The 14,739-nt window shown below is 39.1% G+C and overlaps 1 protein-coding gene across 2 annotated transcripts; it reads right to left on the bottom strand.

The window, feature by feature from the left end:
- Nucleotides 1-1,150: 1,150 nt before the first annotated feature.
- On the bottom strand, nt 1,151-14,225 carry ap5z1 (adaptor related protein complex 5 subunit zeta 1). Of its 2 annotated transcripts, XM_084429128.1 has the most exons (18): nt 13,887-14,046; nt 13,627-13,764; nt 13,301-13,487; nt 10,116-10,260; nt 9,141-9,253; nt 8,869-9,037; nt 8,092-8,133; nt 7,104-7,244; nt 6,966-7,003; nt 5,674-5,836; nt 5,413-5,591; nt 5,193-5,335; nt 4,959-5,111; nt 3,595-3,706; nt 3,410-3,507; nt 3,022-3,154; nt 2,719-2,933; nt 1,151-1,684 (listed from the first exon to the last, which is right to left on the bottom strand). In XM_084429128.1, the coding sequence occupies exons 1-18, from the start codon at nt 13,925-13,927 to the stop codon at nt 1,414-1,416; spliced, it is 2,481 nt and encodes an 826-aa protein (XP_084285254.1). In that variant the 5' UTR covers nt 13,928-14,046; the 3' UTR covers nt 1,151-1,413. The 2 variants fall into 2 exon arrangements, with proteins under 2 accessions (XP_084285254.1, XP_084285255.1); XM_084429129.1 differs by lacking the exon at nt 8,092-8,133 and having other exon boundaries at nt 13,887-14,225.
- Nucleotides 14,226-14,739: the final 514 nt, after the last annotated feature.

Below are 14,739 nucleotides of genomic sequence, written 5' to 3'. Positions count from 1 at the left end.
TTCCATGTCCTTTAATAGAGCTATCTACTGCCTTTAAACACTTGATATGATAGAAGTGAATTTATTGGCGGTTGTTGGCATTGAGCAGAATTTATGTTGAAGTATTTCTACTACTGTGATCTTGTAATAACGACTATGAACAAAAATGGCTTTGTAGTTGTTGCACAATGGATCCTCTGGGGTCGTGAGATTGGTGGAAAGCTTGAGGGGATAACAGGATTTATTATAATAAATAAATCTGAAGTCAATTCAGCTCCCACAGAGGCTCACATTGAAACTAGCCTTGATGAATTCTATGCATCTTTTTAGTAAGACCCAAATAGATTTACCTAAAAAGGTCTCATAAAAATATGAACCTTGATGAAATTCTTGCAACTAAAAGAGCACTTTTAACGCTAATAGACAATTATAATTGTTTATTTCCAGATAGTTTTTTTGCATGGTCGTTCTTAATGCGTTTCCATCTGTGATCAGTTCAGTGAATAACTTGTGTCCAGCAGTTCTTGAAACTTTTTTACCTCTTGACACACTACTTTTTTCATTCCATTGACTTCAATTTATACGCATGTGAATGGGAGACAGGAAGCGCAAGCTCAAACGAAGACGTTTTGCATTTCGCTGTGTTCCAAAGTTCAAGTTTGGTGAACTCTGACGTGCGAATTCGTATCACGTGAAGATTTCTGACCAATAGAAGATTGATAGGCATTAGGGTGCAATGCATCCTTTTAGCGCAAACTTTAAATCTGCAGGATTGCAGTAAAGTGGAGCAGACTGCATATTTTTTACTTTTTGACGTATTATATGTTTTAAAAGACAGCGCAGAATGTGACATCATTGTGCAACCGTTGCAGTGTCCGAAGAAATTTCGCGTGCTCAAAGTCTAGTGTGACCGTGGTTTTAGCCAGGAAGCTCAGATATGACCAAGTAACGTTATGTTTTTAAGCACTTTGAATGTTAATTTTTTTTACTCATTTTGTCATAATGCCACATTAATATGACAATAAGCATTTCTACATTGTGTAGACATTTCTACTGTGTCAAATTTCATGTATATGATCAATTCCTTTGGTTTCATAGATTTTTAATTATGAATCTAAGCTGTATTTTAACAGTTTTGACATTACTCATATAGATGCAACCTTACAATAAACACATAGAATGTTTGATTTATTTAAAAGTGTCTAACAATCATTTGAATAAATCAAGGAATAAATCATAATCCTCTTGTATCTTGATGTTTGTTTTGATTTACAAGAATGTGTTCAGCAGAAGTGAAAGTCATGATGAAGTACAGTGCTTGTCTGTTTTGCTTTAGTGTCTCTCACATGTCCTTTCACTCCCTCTTTGTGTCCTTTAGAAACTCTCTCTTGGTATTCTGTGCAGTTATTTGTAAAACGAGTTCCTAGAATTGGCTCACGTGGGCAGGAAGCTGGAATGTCTGTGGAGGAGACCGCTGACGGCTCTCATGGCCTGAGGAAGAGAGGCGTTGGTGTCTCTGTGCCAGCGGGGGCCGTCGCCTCCTGCTGAAGGGGCCAGGACAAACTGAGCCACATTTGGTAATTTGAGGAGGTTAATAAGTTCATGGGCTCGTGTGATGATTTCCTCAGTGTCTTCCTCATTGTAGCACGCCATTACCGGACCACTACGAGCAAATGTCCGCATCTTAGACAGGAAAAGCGACACTCTGAGAGAAATGGAAATAGACATGGAAAGAGTGAGGGAAATAGAAATATCGGTTGATACTACAAGAGTTTTAATGATTGTTTTTTTTGGTCAGGCAGTGTATCATTTTACACACACACACACACACACACACACACTAGACGTAAGGGTTTTTATAGTGTACAAACTGTATATTCTAATCTATCCCCTTACACTAACCCTACCCATCACACAAAACTTTCTGTATTTTTACATACATTTTTTTTTTTTAATTACTTAATTTTTATACCAGATTAACAAATGAGGATGTCCCTAAAGGAAGTTTTTTGAAGATTTTAGTCACTTCTGGGTACAAATTTGTCCCTAAAGTTATAGTTAAGTAGGTACACACACACACACACACACACACAAGAAAGAAAAAAAAGTTTAGATGCCCTTTAATCATAATACTGTGTGTTGTTACCTTAAAGTTCCCTTGTTATGCTATTTTAATTGCTCCTAATTTTGTTTTGGAGGTCCCTACAATAGGTTTAGAAGCATCCAAGAATAAAATAAATAAAAAAAATCTCATAATTTATACATATAGCATCACCCCTTCTCTCACAGTGTCCAAAACGGTTAGTTAAAATATTCGGTCTCTCTAAACTCCTCCTTTCTGAGAGCCTACTCTGCTCTGATTGATCAGACGACCACATCTGAATTTCAGCTAAGTAGACATTGTGCAGGGTAAGCCAATGAAGGCCATAGACTTGCATTATGCAAATCTGTTACAAACCTACGTAGGTTCGTGCAGGAAGTAAGGCTGGAATTACTGATGATTCGTTTCAGGCAGTTCAGAATCGGTCCTTTCTTTTGGGAGACATCGTGCACTTTGATCTTTGAAACTTTGCAGAACTTTTACATTCACAAACAGCTATATTGCACACTACATGAAAGGTAATATCCGAAAAAGCATAACTTTTGTGTCTTCATAGTAAACATAGTGTCTTCAGGAAAACATTTAAATATAATTTGTAATGAAAAAAAGAAACATGGTGTTGGAGCTGGTTGATCTACCTTGGAATAAGATCCTGACTGCGTGTGGCCAGTTTAGCAAGGGTCGTCATGAGAACCGTGATGAGGCGGGGGGAGAAACCCGGGGGGCTGGCTGACTGTCGCACCTGCGTGATCTCAAACAGCACCGCCTCCAAACTCTCAAAAAAAGAGGTGATCAGTTCCACCGTGCAGCGAGGGTCGTATGACACCGAGAGAAACTCACCAATGACCCACACCTGCGTGTACACATTAAATACAGTCACCTGAAGAACAAGTATCCCAAGATGACACTTACTATTACAGTGCTCTACTTCTCCTCCTCACCACATGTGTGTAGAAGTCTTCTTTGCTGTAAATATTGGCTGGGATGCTTGCAAACTCCAGGATCTCCCTGGACTGATCCACAATCAGTGGTGGGTGGAGTTTGCACAGAGCCTGCAGGTGTGTGCTGAACACCCTACAATCACAAATAATTCATGCACAATCACTTACACGTTTAGAATTTATGTTCAAATGAGTATATATACACAACTTGTCAAATGTATACAAGTCGAATCTTTTGCACAAGTGGGAGAGTATTTCAAATCATTCACTTGTGAGGTTTTATTTCAGTTAGGTGCCTATGTAGACAGCTGACAGTGAGGCAGCTTACTGGGTTTTAGGAACAGCCAAAATCTCATAAGAAGGTGGCAACATTTTAAAAGTGCCTTACTTTTGGACCTCAGCGTTAAATGTCTTGATGTTATAGAGCAGGCTACTTCTCTCCAGCAGCACCAGCAGCAGCTGGTTCATCATTTTCTCATCAGCTTTCTATAAAACACAATCAAAAAGCATGGGAACAGATGACACAACCGAGATCTCAGTTAAATGGCTTGACCTCTCATTTGTGACTCTTACCTGAATGACAGTGTTGAAGTAAACATGCAGAAGCACAGGAACGACTTGAGCACACTGAACGACCCGTGGACTCTCCGCCATGTCAGCCAGAATCTCATGAAGCAGATTTAGCCTATTAAGCAATCACACTCAGAGTATAACCATCACACTATAACCATCAGTGAAAATTTGATCAAATCCCATTCAAACGTTTGTGGTCAGTAAGTACATTTTTTAAAATAAATGAACACTTTTATGCAGCAATGACATCAGATTGACCAGTAGTGATAGTAAAGACAACTTTAAATACTTAAAGGAGTCATAACCTGCAATTTTCACTTTTCCACGAGAATCAATGTATGTTATGATCGACTAACGATTATACACTGGCCGGGAAGCCGATATTTAAAAGTGAAGCGTTTGTTTACCTCAGGGTAAATAAACCAGCGCGCGTGCACGCGCACTCAAATACGAGATTTTGATTTCAGCTCCCTCTTGACGTCATGAGGTAGTAGGATATACCATATATGGACACCGCAGCAGGAAGCCCCCCCCCTCCCCTCTCCCCCTCTCCCCCTCATATTCAGTTCAGTCGAGAAAGATGGAGAAACCGAGTGCACAACGGACTTGCTCTGTGGTTGATTGCCATAAAAAACATGTAAATGTGTTTTATCTCCCAAAATCGGACGAAACTATCAGGGACCAGTGGATGAAATTCATTTTTAATGACGCTGTCCCAACAACCCTTTCAACTGGCGTGCAGAGCCATATAGAGCGACAGCCAAAACATCGCATTCATCTCGCGAGACAATAATGCCTTCAGAAATAAGGGTAAAAGTAGGTCTGTGTTTATTTTTTTTCCACTTTTCTTTTTTAGAAGGGCCTGAAAGACTATAATACAGCAGTAGGTATCCAATGTAATACTGGGTTATGACTCCTTTAATGAATGAATTTTCTATTCATCAAAGAATCCTGAAAAATCTCCACAAAGATATTAACACACTGTATTAAGCGCAAGTGATTTAAACATTGATAAGAATTTAATGTTTCTTGAGCATCAAATCATATTAGAATAATTTCTGAAGGATCATGTGACACTGAAGACTGGAGTGATGATGCTGAAAATTTAGCTTAAAAATAATTTACATTTATTAGAATAAATGTATTACATAATATGTACGTTTTTACTGTATTTTTGACCAAATAAATGCATCCATAAGATACTTCTTTTCTTTCGGTAGTGTAATTTTGTATATGTGATTTTCTTTGAATTTCATTGCATTTTAATTCTACCTCCTTAAACTCAAATTACAATTGCTAACTCATTCTAAATGTCCCGATATTCCTCCTAGATTGTGTTCTATAAACGATGTGGCAGGTATTACCTGTCTATAGTGTCTCCGGTCCCAGCCTCCGGTCTGAGGATGTAGAGGAAGAGCCCCCTATAGGACGGCTGGCGGAAGGCATCCAGACAAGCAGCCAACTTCGCCCCCTGCTGGTCCCACGCAGTACGGTCCAAAGCCTGATAGCACGCTGATCTGCAACAGCATTGCATCACTTATTCACATCACAAACAATTTCAGTTAAAACATCGATCTGTCGTCGGTAAAGTGACGCACCTCTGCTGGAGGTCCAGCGCTGCTGCTAAGCAGGGCAGATCAAGGATAGTGTGCAGTAACTCAATGGCAGTATCTGGAGCTACCAGTGACGGAAGCAGCTCCACAAACTCTCCAATCAATCCTGAGCTGTTCCACGCCAAGAACTGACAGGCAAAAATGCACAACATTTTAGTATATCACTTAACTGGATTCACTTTAAAATGCGAGTCAGCCAGCCCACCTTCAGGAGGTTTGGGAAGCTCTGTCTGTAGTTGGCCACTCTGTCCTGCAGCACGCTGGAATTGAGTAGACAGAACTGGACAAACTCAAAGGCTAGCATGGGCTCGTTGAACTGCTCTGTGGGACAGTGGCTGAGGAGCTGGCAGAACACAGCCTCAGAGTCCACCGCGGCCGTCTCGCCTGAGAACAGAGCACACGGACGCTGACATACATCATAGGTCACACTGTCAGAGGCCCGTCACTAACAGGGCCCGTCACTCACTGTGGTTGAGGTAGAACTGAGCGATAGGCAGCAGGGTTCGAGCGTAGGTGAAGTCTCCGTTCAGTCTGCCGTACAGGGCTTTGATGCAGGGGAAGGCACGGTACACATAGGAGGGGTCCTCGCCACAGATGATGTCGATTATTGACACGGACTCGATGATACACTGCACAACAGATAAACAGAGTCACCATCCATGTGCCATTTAATTATATATATATATATATATATATATATATATATATATGTAATGATAATAATATATATATATACTATGGACTGTGATGCTATTTTCTTCTAGATCTTTAACAAACTCTTTTGCATTAATTTTCCTGTTATCACTGTAAAGCTGCTTTGAAACAATTTGTATTGCAAAAAGCGCTATATAAATAAAGGGGACTTGACTACTATTTCACCATGATATTATTAATTATACAGTGTAAAACCCATCTATTTTGCATTCTTTTCTAATTCAACACTGAATTTTCATTTCAAATTATATGATCTGCCAAACAATTTAAATAAAGTTTAAATGAAAACAAATAAACAAATTTGTTATGCAAGTTTACATGACTTGAAAAAATGTTTTAAGTGCTTTTTTAGTAATGAACTGGTCCTTTAAATTTGACAAAATTCCTAATTTTTATTTATTTATTTGATATTTAATTTAATTTAAATTTATATGCAGGTTAAAATGATAAATTACAAACAAATAAATAAATATTTAACATCAGACTTTTAGACCCCACTAAATAGTAAGCTTAATTTAAAATATACACCACTGTTCATAGGTTTAGGGTCAGTAAGATGTTTTTGTTTATTGAAAGAAAGGAATACTTTTATTCAGCGAGGATGCGTTAAATAAAGTAGTAAAGACATACATACAATTTCTACTTAAAATAAATGCTGTTTTCTTAACTATCTATTCATTAAAGAATCTTGAAAACGGTTTCCATAAGAAATTTAAATAAAGTAGCAACATTGATAATAATAAATGATTCTTGCGCATCAACCATCATATTAGAATAATTTCTGAAGGATCATGGGACACTGAAGACTGGAGTAATGATGCTGAAAATTCAGCTTTAACATCACAGGGATAAAGTACATTTTTAAAATATATTGACATATAAAACAGTTATTTTAAAAATGAATAATATTTTTAAAAATTACAGTTTTTACTGCATTTTTGATCAAATACATGCAGCCTTGGTAAGCATAAGAGACTTCTTTGAAAAACATTATAAAATCTTCCCAACCACAAACTTCTGAACAATAGTATATGTGGTGCTTACTGCTTTCTGTAGCTCCGTATCCATCCTCTTCAGAGCTTCTGCATTTTGAAAAAAAACGAGAGAAATAAATCAACACATTTACCAGCAGAGTGTAATAAACATTCTCCATAGCCTGGCCTACGAGTACGATCTACTCACTCCGGTCGCTCTGTTCAATGAGACGCTGGCAGTATTCAAAAGCCTTCTCGCGGAGTCTCTCTTTGGGAGGAAGCAGCCTGCTGGAAGAGGATGTGGCCGACACCATGGACATCACTGAACTGTCCACCTCTGAGCGATCATCTACATCAACAGCACAGCACAGCACGTTACAGCACAGTGCACTACTACACTACAACACCCGGAGCACGGCTCCATCGAGCACCTTATCCGGCGGGATCTAATGCCATTGAAGGGGTGAGCATATGACAGGACATGCAGGCTATCTTTGGAATGGCATACTACAATACTACTATTTTGGCAGTATGCAGTATGTATAGTGTGCACACTTGCACATTTTCTGAATACCCTGATGACTTACTATAAAATGTGCAGTATAAACAACCAGAGCACACAATGTGGAATTCTCATTGCTAAAAATAAAGATATTATTACACAAAATTGGATTAGATGCTAAATAGAAAATAAACTGTTAAAGAACTTCCAGTAAGTGAAAAGAGAAGTGAAAGAGTAAGAATTCACAGTATTTATGTAACAGTAAGCAAAAAGTACTCGGACGACTACTCTGAGAGTATAAGATTTTAGACACAGGCTATTTATTTTTCAGAGATTAAATGGATGCCACACACAGAAAAAAACATGGTAAGGTCATGTGACAACAGCGTAGCATGAAACGTGTATGGCTGCATACTGTTTCATGTACTATTTTATAAAAATAATTGGCTGTATACAGTATATACACACCACCGTATGCAGTAGCAAGCTAGTATTTCATTCCAAACATAGCCATAGACTCAAAATCAATTTGATACATACAGCAATTAATTATGGATCATGGTTCCCCCCCCAAATTTTTTTTAGGAATAGTAGAGTTTGTTTATTCTGATTGCAGGAATATCATTCAGTAAAGGGAGTTTCTGATTGCGCAGGAAGCAGATTGATCATATCAGGCTTTTCACTTGCATCTTACCTTGGTGCTGTGACTGAATGACCTGTGCTCTTTTTAGTGGAGCTAGCAAAGATGAAAATCCCATGTTACTCATCTTAACTTCATGAAATGAGGTATATATCTGACATGGCACAATTCGTAAACAATGTAGACATTGTTCAAATTTTTCTCTCTCTCTCTCTCTCTCTCTCTCTCTCTCTCTCTCTCTCTCTCTCTCTCTCTCTCTCTCTCTCTCTCTCTCTCCCTCTCAAATATATATATATATATATTATATATGTAGTTTAAATTGAAGTGCTAAAATTTATCAAAACTGAAATAAAAATACATTAAATATTAAAAAACTAATAACAATAACAAAAACAAAAACACAAAATAAACTTTATAACACTTTACAATAAGGTTTCACTTGTTAACATCAGTTAACAATGAACAATCCTTCTACAACATTTATCAATCTTAGTCAGTGTAAATCTCAACATTTACATTATTCAAATGAAAAGCTGTATCTGTTAATGTACAGTCAACAAACATGACATTTTTTTTAGGTTACTAAAGGCTGTAAAACTAGTTTGTTTATTGTTAGTTCATGTTAGTTAATGCATTTATTAAATGTTAACAAATGAGACCTTATTGTAAGGTGTTACCAATTACTTATACTAAAATTAAACTGAAAACTGAAAATATAAAAATAAAAGCTAATCCAAACTATTAATAAACACTACTATAATAATAGTATATAAAACAAAAAAACAACTTCTACCATGCATGCCCACAATCTCTGTGTTCAGACTTCTGTACCTGATTCTGTGTTTGTAGTCCCGTCTGCGTCGTAAGTGAGCAGCCAACCCTTGATCATAGAGAAAGTGTACATGTTCATCCACTGGTCCTCGGTGTAGCTCTGACCCACACACAGCACAGTGAAGAAGTCGCCCGTTACCACCCCGTCCACCTCCGTCAGTGGAGCTGGCTGATGAAGAGATGTCGATCAGTTCACTGAGATCACTCAACATTATCATTATAAACTTGAGCTTATTGGCTGATGGTGAATGAGGAAAAGCAACATGCCCCACCTGACGTGCTCTTGGTCCACTGAAGAACCCTCCAGAAGACATGGAGGCTCCCTGCTGCATACTGGCATAACGCAACCAATCCACCACCTTACGACTGACCAGATTCACCTGATCTGGGTTTAGTGACCACAAAATTCATGTTAGCATCTTTACATTATCCAGATTTAGGTACTGAAATCGTGCCTTTTCAATGCCAATGAAGTTAACAACTATACAGTGGGGTTTAAAAGTCCATTTAGAAAGTCTTGGATTCAAAGTCCTATCAAAAATACATTAAAAATAAAAGTTTTAGTATTCTAAATTTGAAACATTAAGATACTGAGAACATTCTGGACATTTATTAAAATCACCATGAACCTAGTCTTATTTTTTTATGGAATATTGCAGTGTTTATTTTAAATGATTTATCATGCACATTCTTTTTTTTTTTTTTTGTTCATGTGCCCTTGTAATCTTCATAATCGAAATAACTTCCCCTCCCTCTCGCAGTGACACCTCTTCTCTTCTCTGATGATGTGTTTACTGGCATGAGGGCGGGAGAACCTTTCACTCACATGACATCCATAGAAAACTTCAACCAGCCAATCAATCCCAACCTACATTTTTTCTTGTTCGGGAAGCAGCCGCTTCACTCGGATATACAGTACGTCACAATAGGGAAGAAAAAACTATCCCAGCTTCCGTTTCATGCCGACTTTAATGCAAATACTGAGACATTCAGAAACAATAATTGTTCAGTTCAACTCCTCACTCAAAATGTTATGCTGATAACATATTTTGTAATAATTTGTATTAAAATTATTAAAAAATGCAAAACGGACTTTGCATTCAATTAAATATTTAATAAAAAACTCAAGTAAATATTTGCATTAATAAAACTATTAAACAATATTTTATTTAATGTATAAATTATTATTATATATATTTTTTGGACCCCACTATAGTATTGCATTTCATGAATGCGTTTGACTTTACCATCTGTGAGAACGTCTGGATAAACAGTAATCATTTCAGAGAGAATGGGCAGAGCATGTTTAGATATCAGCCCGTCAGACAGCCGAGACTCAAGACTTTTCAGCAGATGGTGGCAAAGGGGGATCACATCTTCTTTATTTCCAGCCTGCGAAAAATGAGATTTAGTTAAGTGTACAATCATGGTCAACACACAAGTTGAACATAAAGGTCTGTAAACAACAAAATGGATGAGCTGAGACTTTGTTTATCATCACGGTCGACCATTCAAAGAAGTTGCGTGATGATCATTACTGAGACCTGGCTACACCCGGCAGTCCCCAACGCAGCTATCGAGCCTCTCTGTACACCGCAGCGACAGGACCGTGGACTCTGGTAAGAGCCGGGGGGGTGGATTGTGTGTCTATACAAACAACGACTGGTGCACAAACACTGCCATTATTGACAGACATTGTTCTCCTAACCTGGAGTTGTTGGCAGTTAAATGCAGGCCCTTTTATCTGCCACAGGAGATGTCTGTTGTTGTTGTTGTTGTTGTTGTTGTTGTTGTTGTTACAACTGTGTATATTCCACCAGACGCGAACACTAATGCAGCACTCGGTTACATGTTAACAGCTATAAACAAGCAACAGAACACTTATCCTGATGGGGTATTTATTGTGGCTGGTGATTTTAATCATGTAAACTTGAAAACTGTGCTTCTAAGCTTTGAACAACATGTTAAATGCTCCACCAGAGGGGAGAACACATTGGACTGCGTCTATTCTAACATCCCCAAAGCTTTTCGAGCGTCACCCCTTCCTAATCTTGGACAGTCTGATCACCTGTCACTTTTTTTTTAACTCCAGCATACTGCCCCATCATTAAGACACAGCAAACTGTTATCAAAACTGTTAAAACCTGGCCGGAGGAAGCATCCTCACAGCTGCAGGACTGCTTTCAAAGCACTGACTGGAGTCTGTTTTCAACTCAGGACCTAGACGAATATACATCTACGCTGCATGGAAAGTGTAACCATCAACAAACGCATCCGTGTCTACCCAAACAGGAAGCCATGGATGACTAAGGAGGTCCAACTTCTTCTGAAAGACCGTGATGCAGCTTTTAGATCTGCTAATAAAGAACTGTACAGTGCTTCCAGACACAACCTCAAGAGAGGGATAAAATCAGCCAAAGCGGCATACAAGGAGAAGATCGAGGAGCACTTTACTTTTAGGGACACGACACACATGTGGCAGGGTGTGCATCATATAACCAACTTCAGGGGCAGCAGAGAACCACTGACAGCATGCAGCACCATGTTGGCTGAGGAATTAAATTGCTTCTTTGCCCGATTTGAGAGAGAACTGGACAATGCAGCATCACCACAGCTGGACTCTGCTGACACCATGCTTACCCTCCAAACACATGAGGTCTCACGAGCTTTAAAAACTGTGAATGCCAAGAAGGCTGCTGGACCGGATGGGATCCCAGGCAGGGTCCTCCGGGATTGTGCCCAACAGCTTGCAGAGGTTTTCACAGATGTTTTTAATCTCTCACTTGCACATACTGTCTTACCAGACTGCCTGAAAACTGCTACCATCATTCCAGTGCCAAAGCAGTCCAACATCACTTCCCTGAATGACTATAGACCACTTACACCTATCATATCTAAGTGCTTCGAAAGACTCATTCTGGGACACATTAAATCTGCACTTCCTCCCACATTAGACCCCCATCAATATGCATACAGATCAAATAGATCTGCAGAGGATGCAATAAATTCTACTCTCTATACTGCACTGAAACACCTGGAGCAGAAGGATACATATGTAATGATGCTCTTTGTTGATTTTAGTTCTGCTTTTAATACCATCGTCCCTAGCAAATTATTCACAAAGATGCTGGATCTGGGCCTCAGCAACCAACTGTGTTTGTGGATCAGGGACTTTCTCAGAGAACGCTCACAGACTGTGAGACTGGGCATGCACATTTCCTCAACCCTGACCCTTAGCACTGGAGCACCGCAAGGATGTGTGCTGAGTCCCCTCCTTTACTCCCTCTACACGCATGACTGTACACCAGTTCACCCCACTAACACAATCATAAAATTTGCCGACGATACAACAGTGGTGGGGCTCATCTCAAATGGCAGTGAGGCTGCCTACAGAGATGAGGTATGTAGATTGCTTGAGTGGTGTGTGCAAATAACAACTTGTCTCTCAACATCAAAAAGCTAATAATAGACTTCAGGCGACACAGGGAGGAGCTTCAGCCACTGGAAATACGGGGTGAGGAGGTAGAGAGAGCGCACAGCTTTAAATTCCTGGGCCTCCATGTCAGTGAGGACCTCAAGTGGAACGTTAACACTGTTGCCCTGGTTAAAAAAGCCCAACAGAGACTTTACTTCCTCAGAACTTTGAGGAAGGCCCATCTCTCTGCCAGACTGCTGAAGTCCTTCTACCATTGCACGGTAGAAAGCATATTAACATATTGCATTACAGTCTGGTATGGAAACTGTTCAATGGCTGAACGAGCTGCACTGCAGAGGGTCATTAAAACCCTCACAAAAGATCATTGGACTTGGACTTCCACTGCCCCCGCTTGAGGAGATTTACAGGCTTCGCTGCTGCAGCAGAGCATCTACTATCATTAAGGACAGTACTCATCCCTTTCATGATTTGTTTGCACTGCTGCCACCTGGAAGACGCTATAGAGCACTAAAGACTTGCATTTCAGATTCAGAAACAGTTTTTTTACCCAACAACCATTATTGAACTAAATTCCCTCCTCCCACAGCTGCTTCAATAATTTTGAACGGACATGTATGCAATATTGTTCAAATAACATTCACAAGACACTTTAAGCTATTTTTATTGTTTTAAATCAGGGGTGGCCAAACTCAGTCCTGGAGGGCCACTGTCCTGCAGAGTTTAGCTCCAACCCCAATTAAACACACCTGAACCAGATAATCAAAGTCTGATTACCTGGTTCAGGTGTGTTTAATTGGGGTTGGAGCTAAACTCTGCAGGACAGTGGCCCTCCAGGACTGAGTTTGGACACCCCTGTTTTAAATTATTGTTATGTATGTTGGTATATGTGGGTAATATGGATGAATACAGTTTGTTTTCTATGAGAGATGTCAAATTTCGTTGTATACCATGCAATGACAATAAAGGTTAAACTAAACTAAACAGCCTGTGACTCACCTGAGAGAGAACAACACTGGCCACATAGCTCAAGGTCCTGCTGTCCTGACTGAGATCAGAGCAGAGGCTGTGCACGCTGGGAGGAAAACTCTGCCGTATGATGGAGGAGGACAGAACCTGAAGCTGCTCTGGACTCGATGAAGAGCAAAGAACAGTCTGCAGATTCATCACCAGATCTGATGGAAGCCTGATAGTAATGGAGGAGGGCTTCAATTATTCACTTACAATGTCCTAAAATACACCTTTCCGGTACACTTTTGAAGGGTCAGACAAATAGTTTCATGCCCACGTGCTGTTCAGATGTATTTTAGATTAATATGACTTACTCTCTGGCATGTTTAGTGGCAGAAACTATCAGATGGAGCCTCTGGAGGGAGTCCACGGTTTCTCCACTGACGTCTTTAGTGTGGAGCAGCTTAAATATGCGCCCGCAGAATCTCTGCAGCTCTTCCTCCTTAATTTCTCTGAAAGGAATATTAATTCAAGTGAGGAACTTGTCTAACTTAGAAAGGTTCCAGACCAGCCATGTGACCAATACAGTTTTTGACAGAAAACGTTTTACTTAAACATATAGGTTTAACGTTACCTCGCCTGCTTTATTAAACTCTCCGTCGCGGCAGCATACATCTTGAGGGCAATACAATTACATATCAAAACCAAAAACAATAATCACAACATTCGCTCCGTCAGCTATGATGTCCTGATAGCAAATCACATGACAACAATTGGTTCCTCTTTTACGCGTAAGTCGGCCTTGAAAAACTTTAACGAAGGAGGTGGTAGAATTGCCATACACTATTCATATTGTGATCAGACTTTCATATTCATTAGTAGAATATTCTATGGGTACAAACAAAAACATCTGGGTAGAATATTAGGATCTCTCGGTAGACATATGATCTATATATGGTTCCTTTTGCCAGTCGGTGACAAAATAGTGTAACAAGCGTAACCTAGCGTTTAAACTGTTTGTAGTTTTTATAATAGATATATTTTTTAAACATCTTCAAGTAACAAACAGACATTATCATTGTGAAACACAAACACACTAATTCCAGGCAGCATACAATAAATAGTATATAATACTATATATTTCCGCTAGATTATATGTTTGTTACACTATTTTGTTGCCGACGAGATACGACTACCCATGATTTTGTACCAGCCACTAGCTGGTAAAATCTAAATTCACTTTATATAGCTTATCACATCCATATACTTAGAATGTATTAAATGAAGGCGAGCACTACACGATCAACCTGTAACGTTAAATCAATTCTAAGTAAACTTAGCTTATGCAAAGAAGGCAAAGAGTGTATTTTGAAATGTTCTTTAATAGAATTAATGCATGTATACTCCAATTCCCCAATGATTGTACATGGTACTAATATATGAATATTTTTTACAGTAATGTAAAAAAGAAAAAAATATTTACCTAC

The sequence above is a fragment of the Rutilus rutilus genome (genome assembly GCF_951802725.1).
Source record: "Rutilus rutilus genome assembly, chromosome: 1".
Lineage (NCBI taxonomy): Eukaryota > Metazoa > Chordata > Actinopteri > Cypriniformes > Leuciscidae > Rutilus > Rutilus rutilus.
The sequence above is the reverse complement of the archived record's forward strand: the minus strand, read 5'-3'. Positions and strand labels throughout refer to the sequence as shown.

Bases quoted from the DNA above. Each gene is read 5' to 3' on its own strand.
- ap5z1 (XM_084429128.1), bottom strand. From the start codon at position 13,927: ATGTATGCTGCCGCGACGGAGAGTTTAATAAAGCAGGCGAG. The intron at 9,038-9,140 runs GTGGGGCATGTT...TCTCTTCATCAG, and splicing joins GTGGACCAAGAGCACGTCAG to CCAGCTCCACTGACGGAGGT. The intron at 1,685-2,718 runs GTAGATCAACCA...CATTTCTCTCAG, and splicing joins AGTCAGGATCTTATTCCAAG to AGTGTCGCTTTTCCTGTCTA.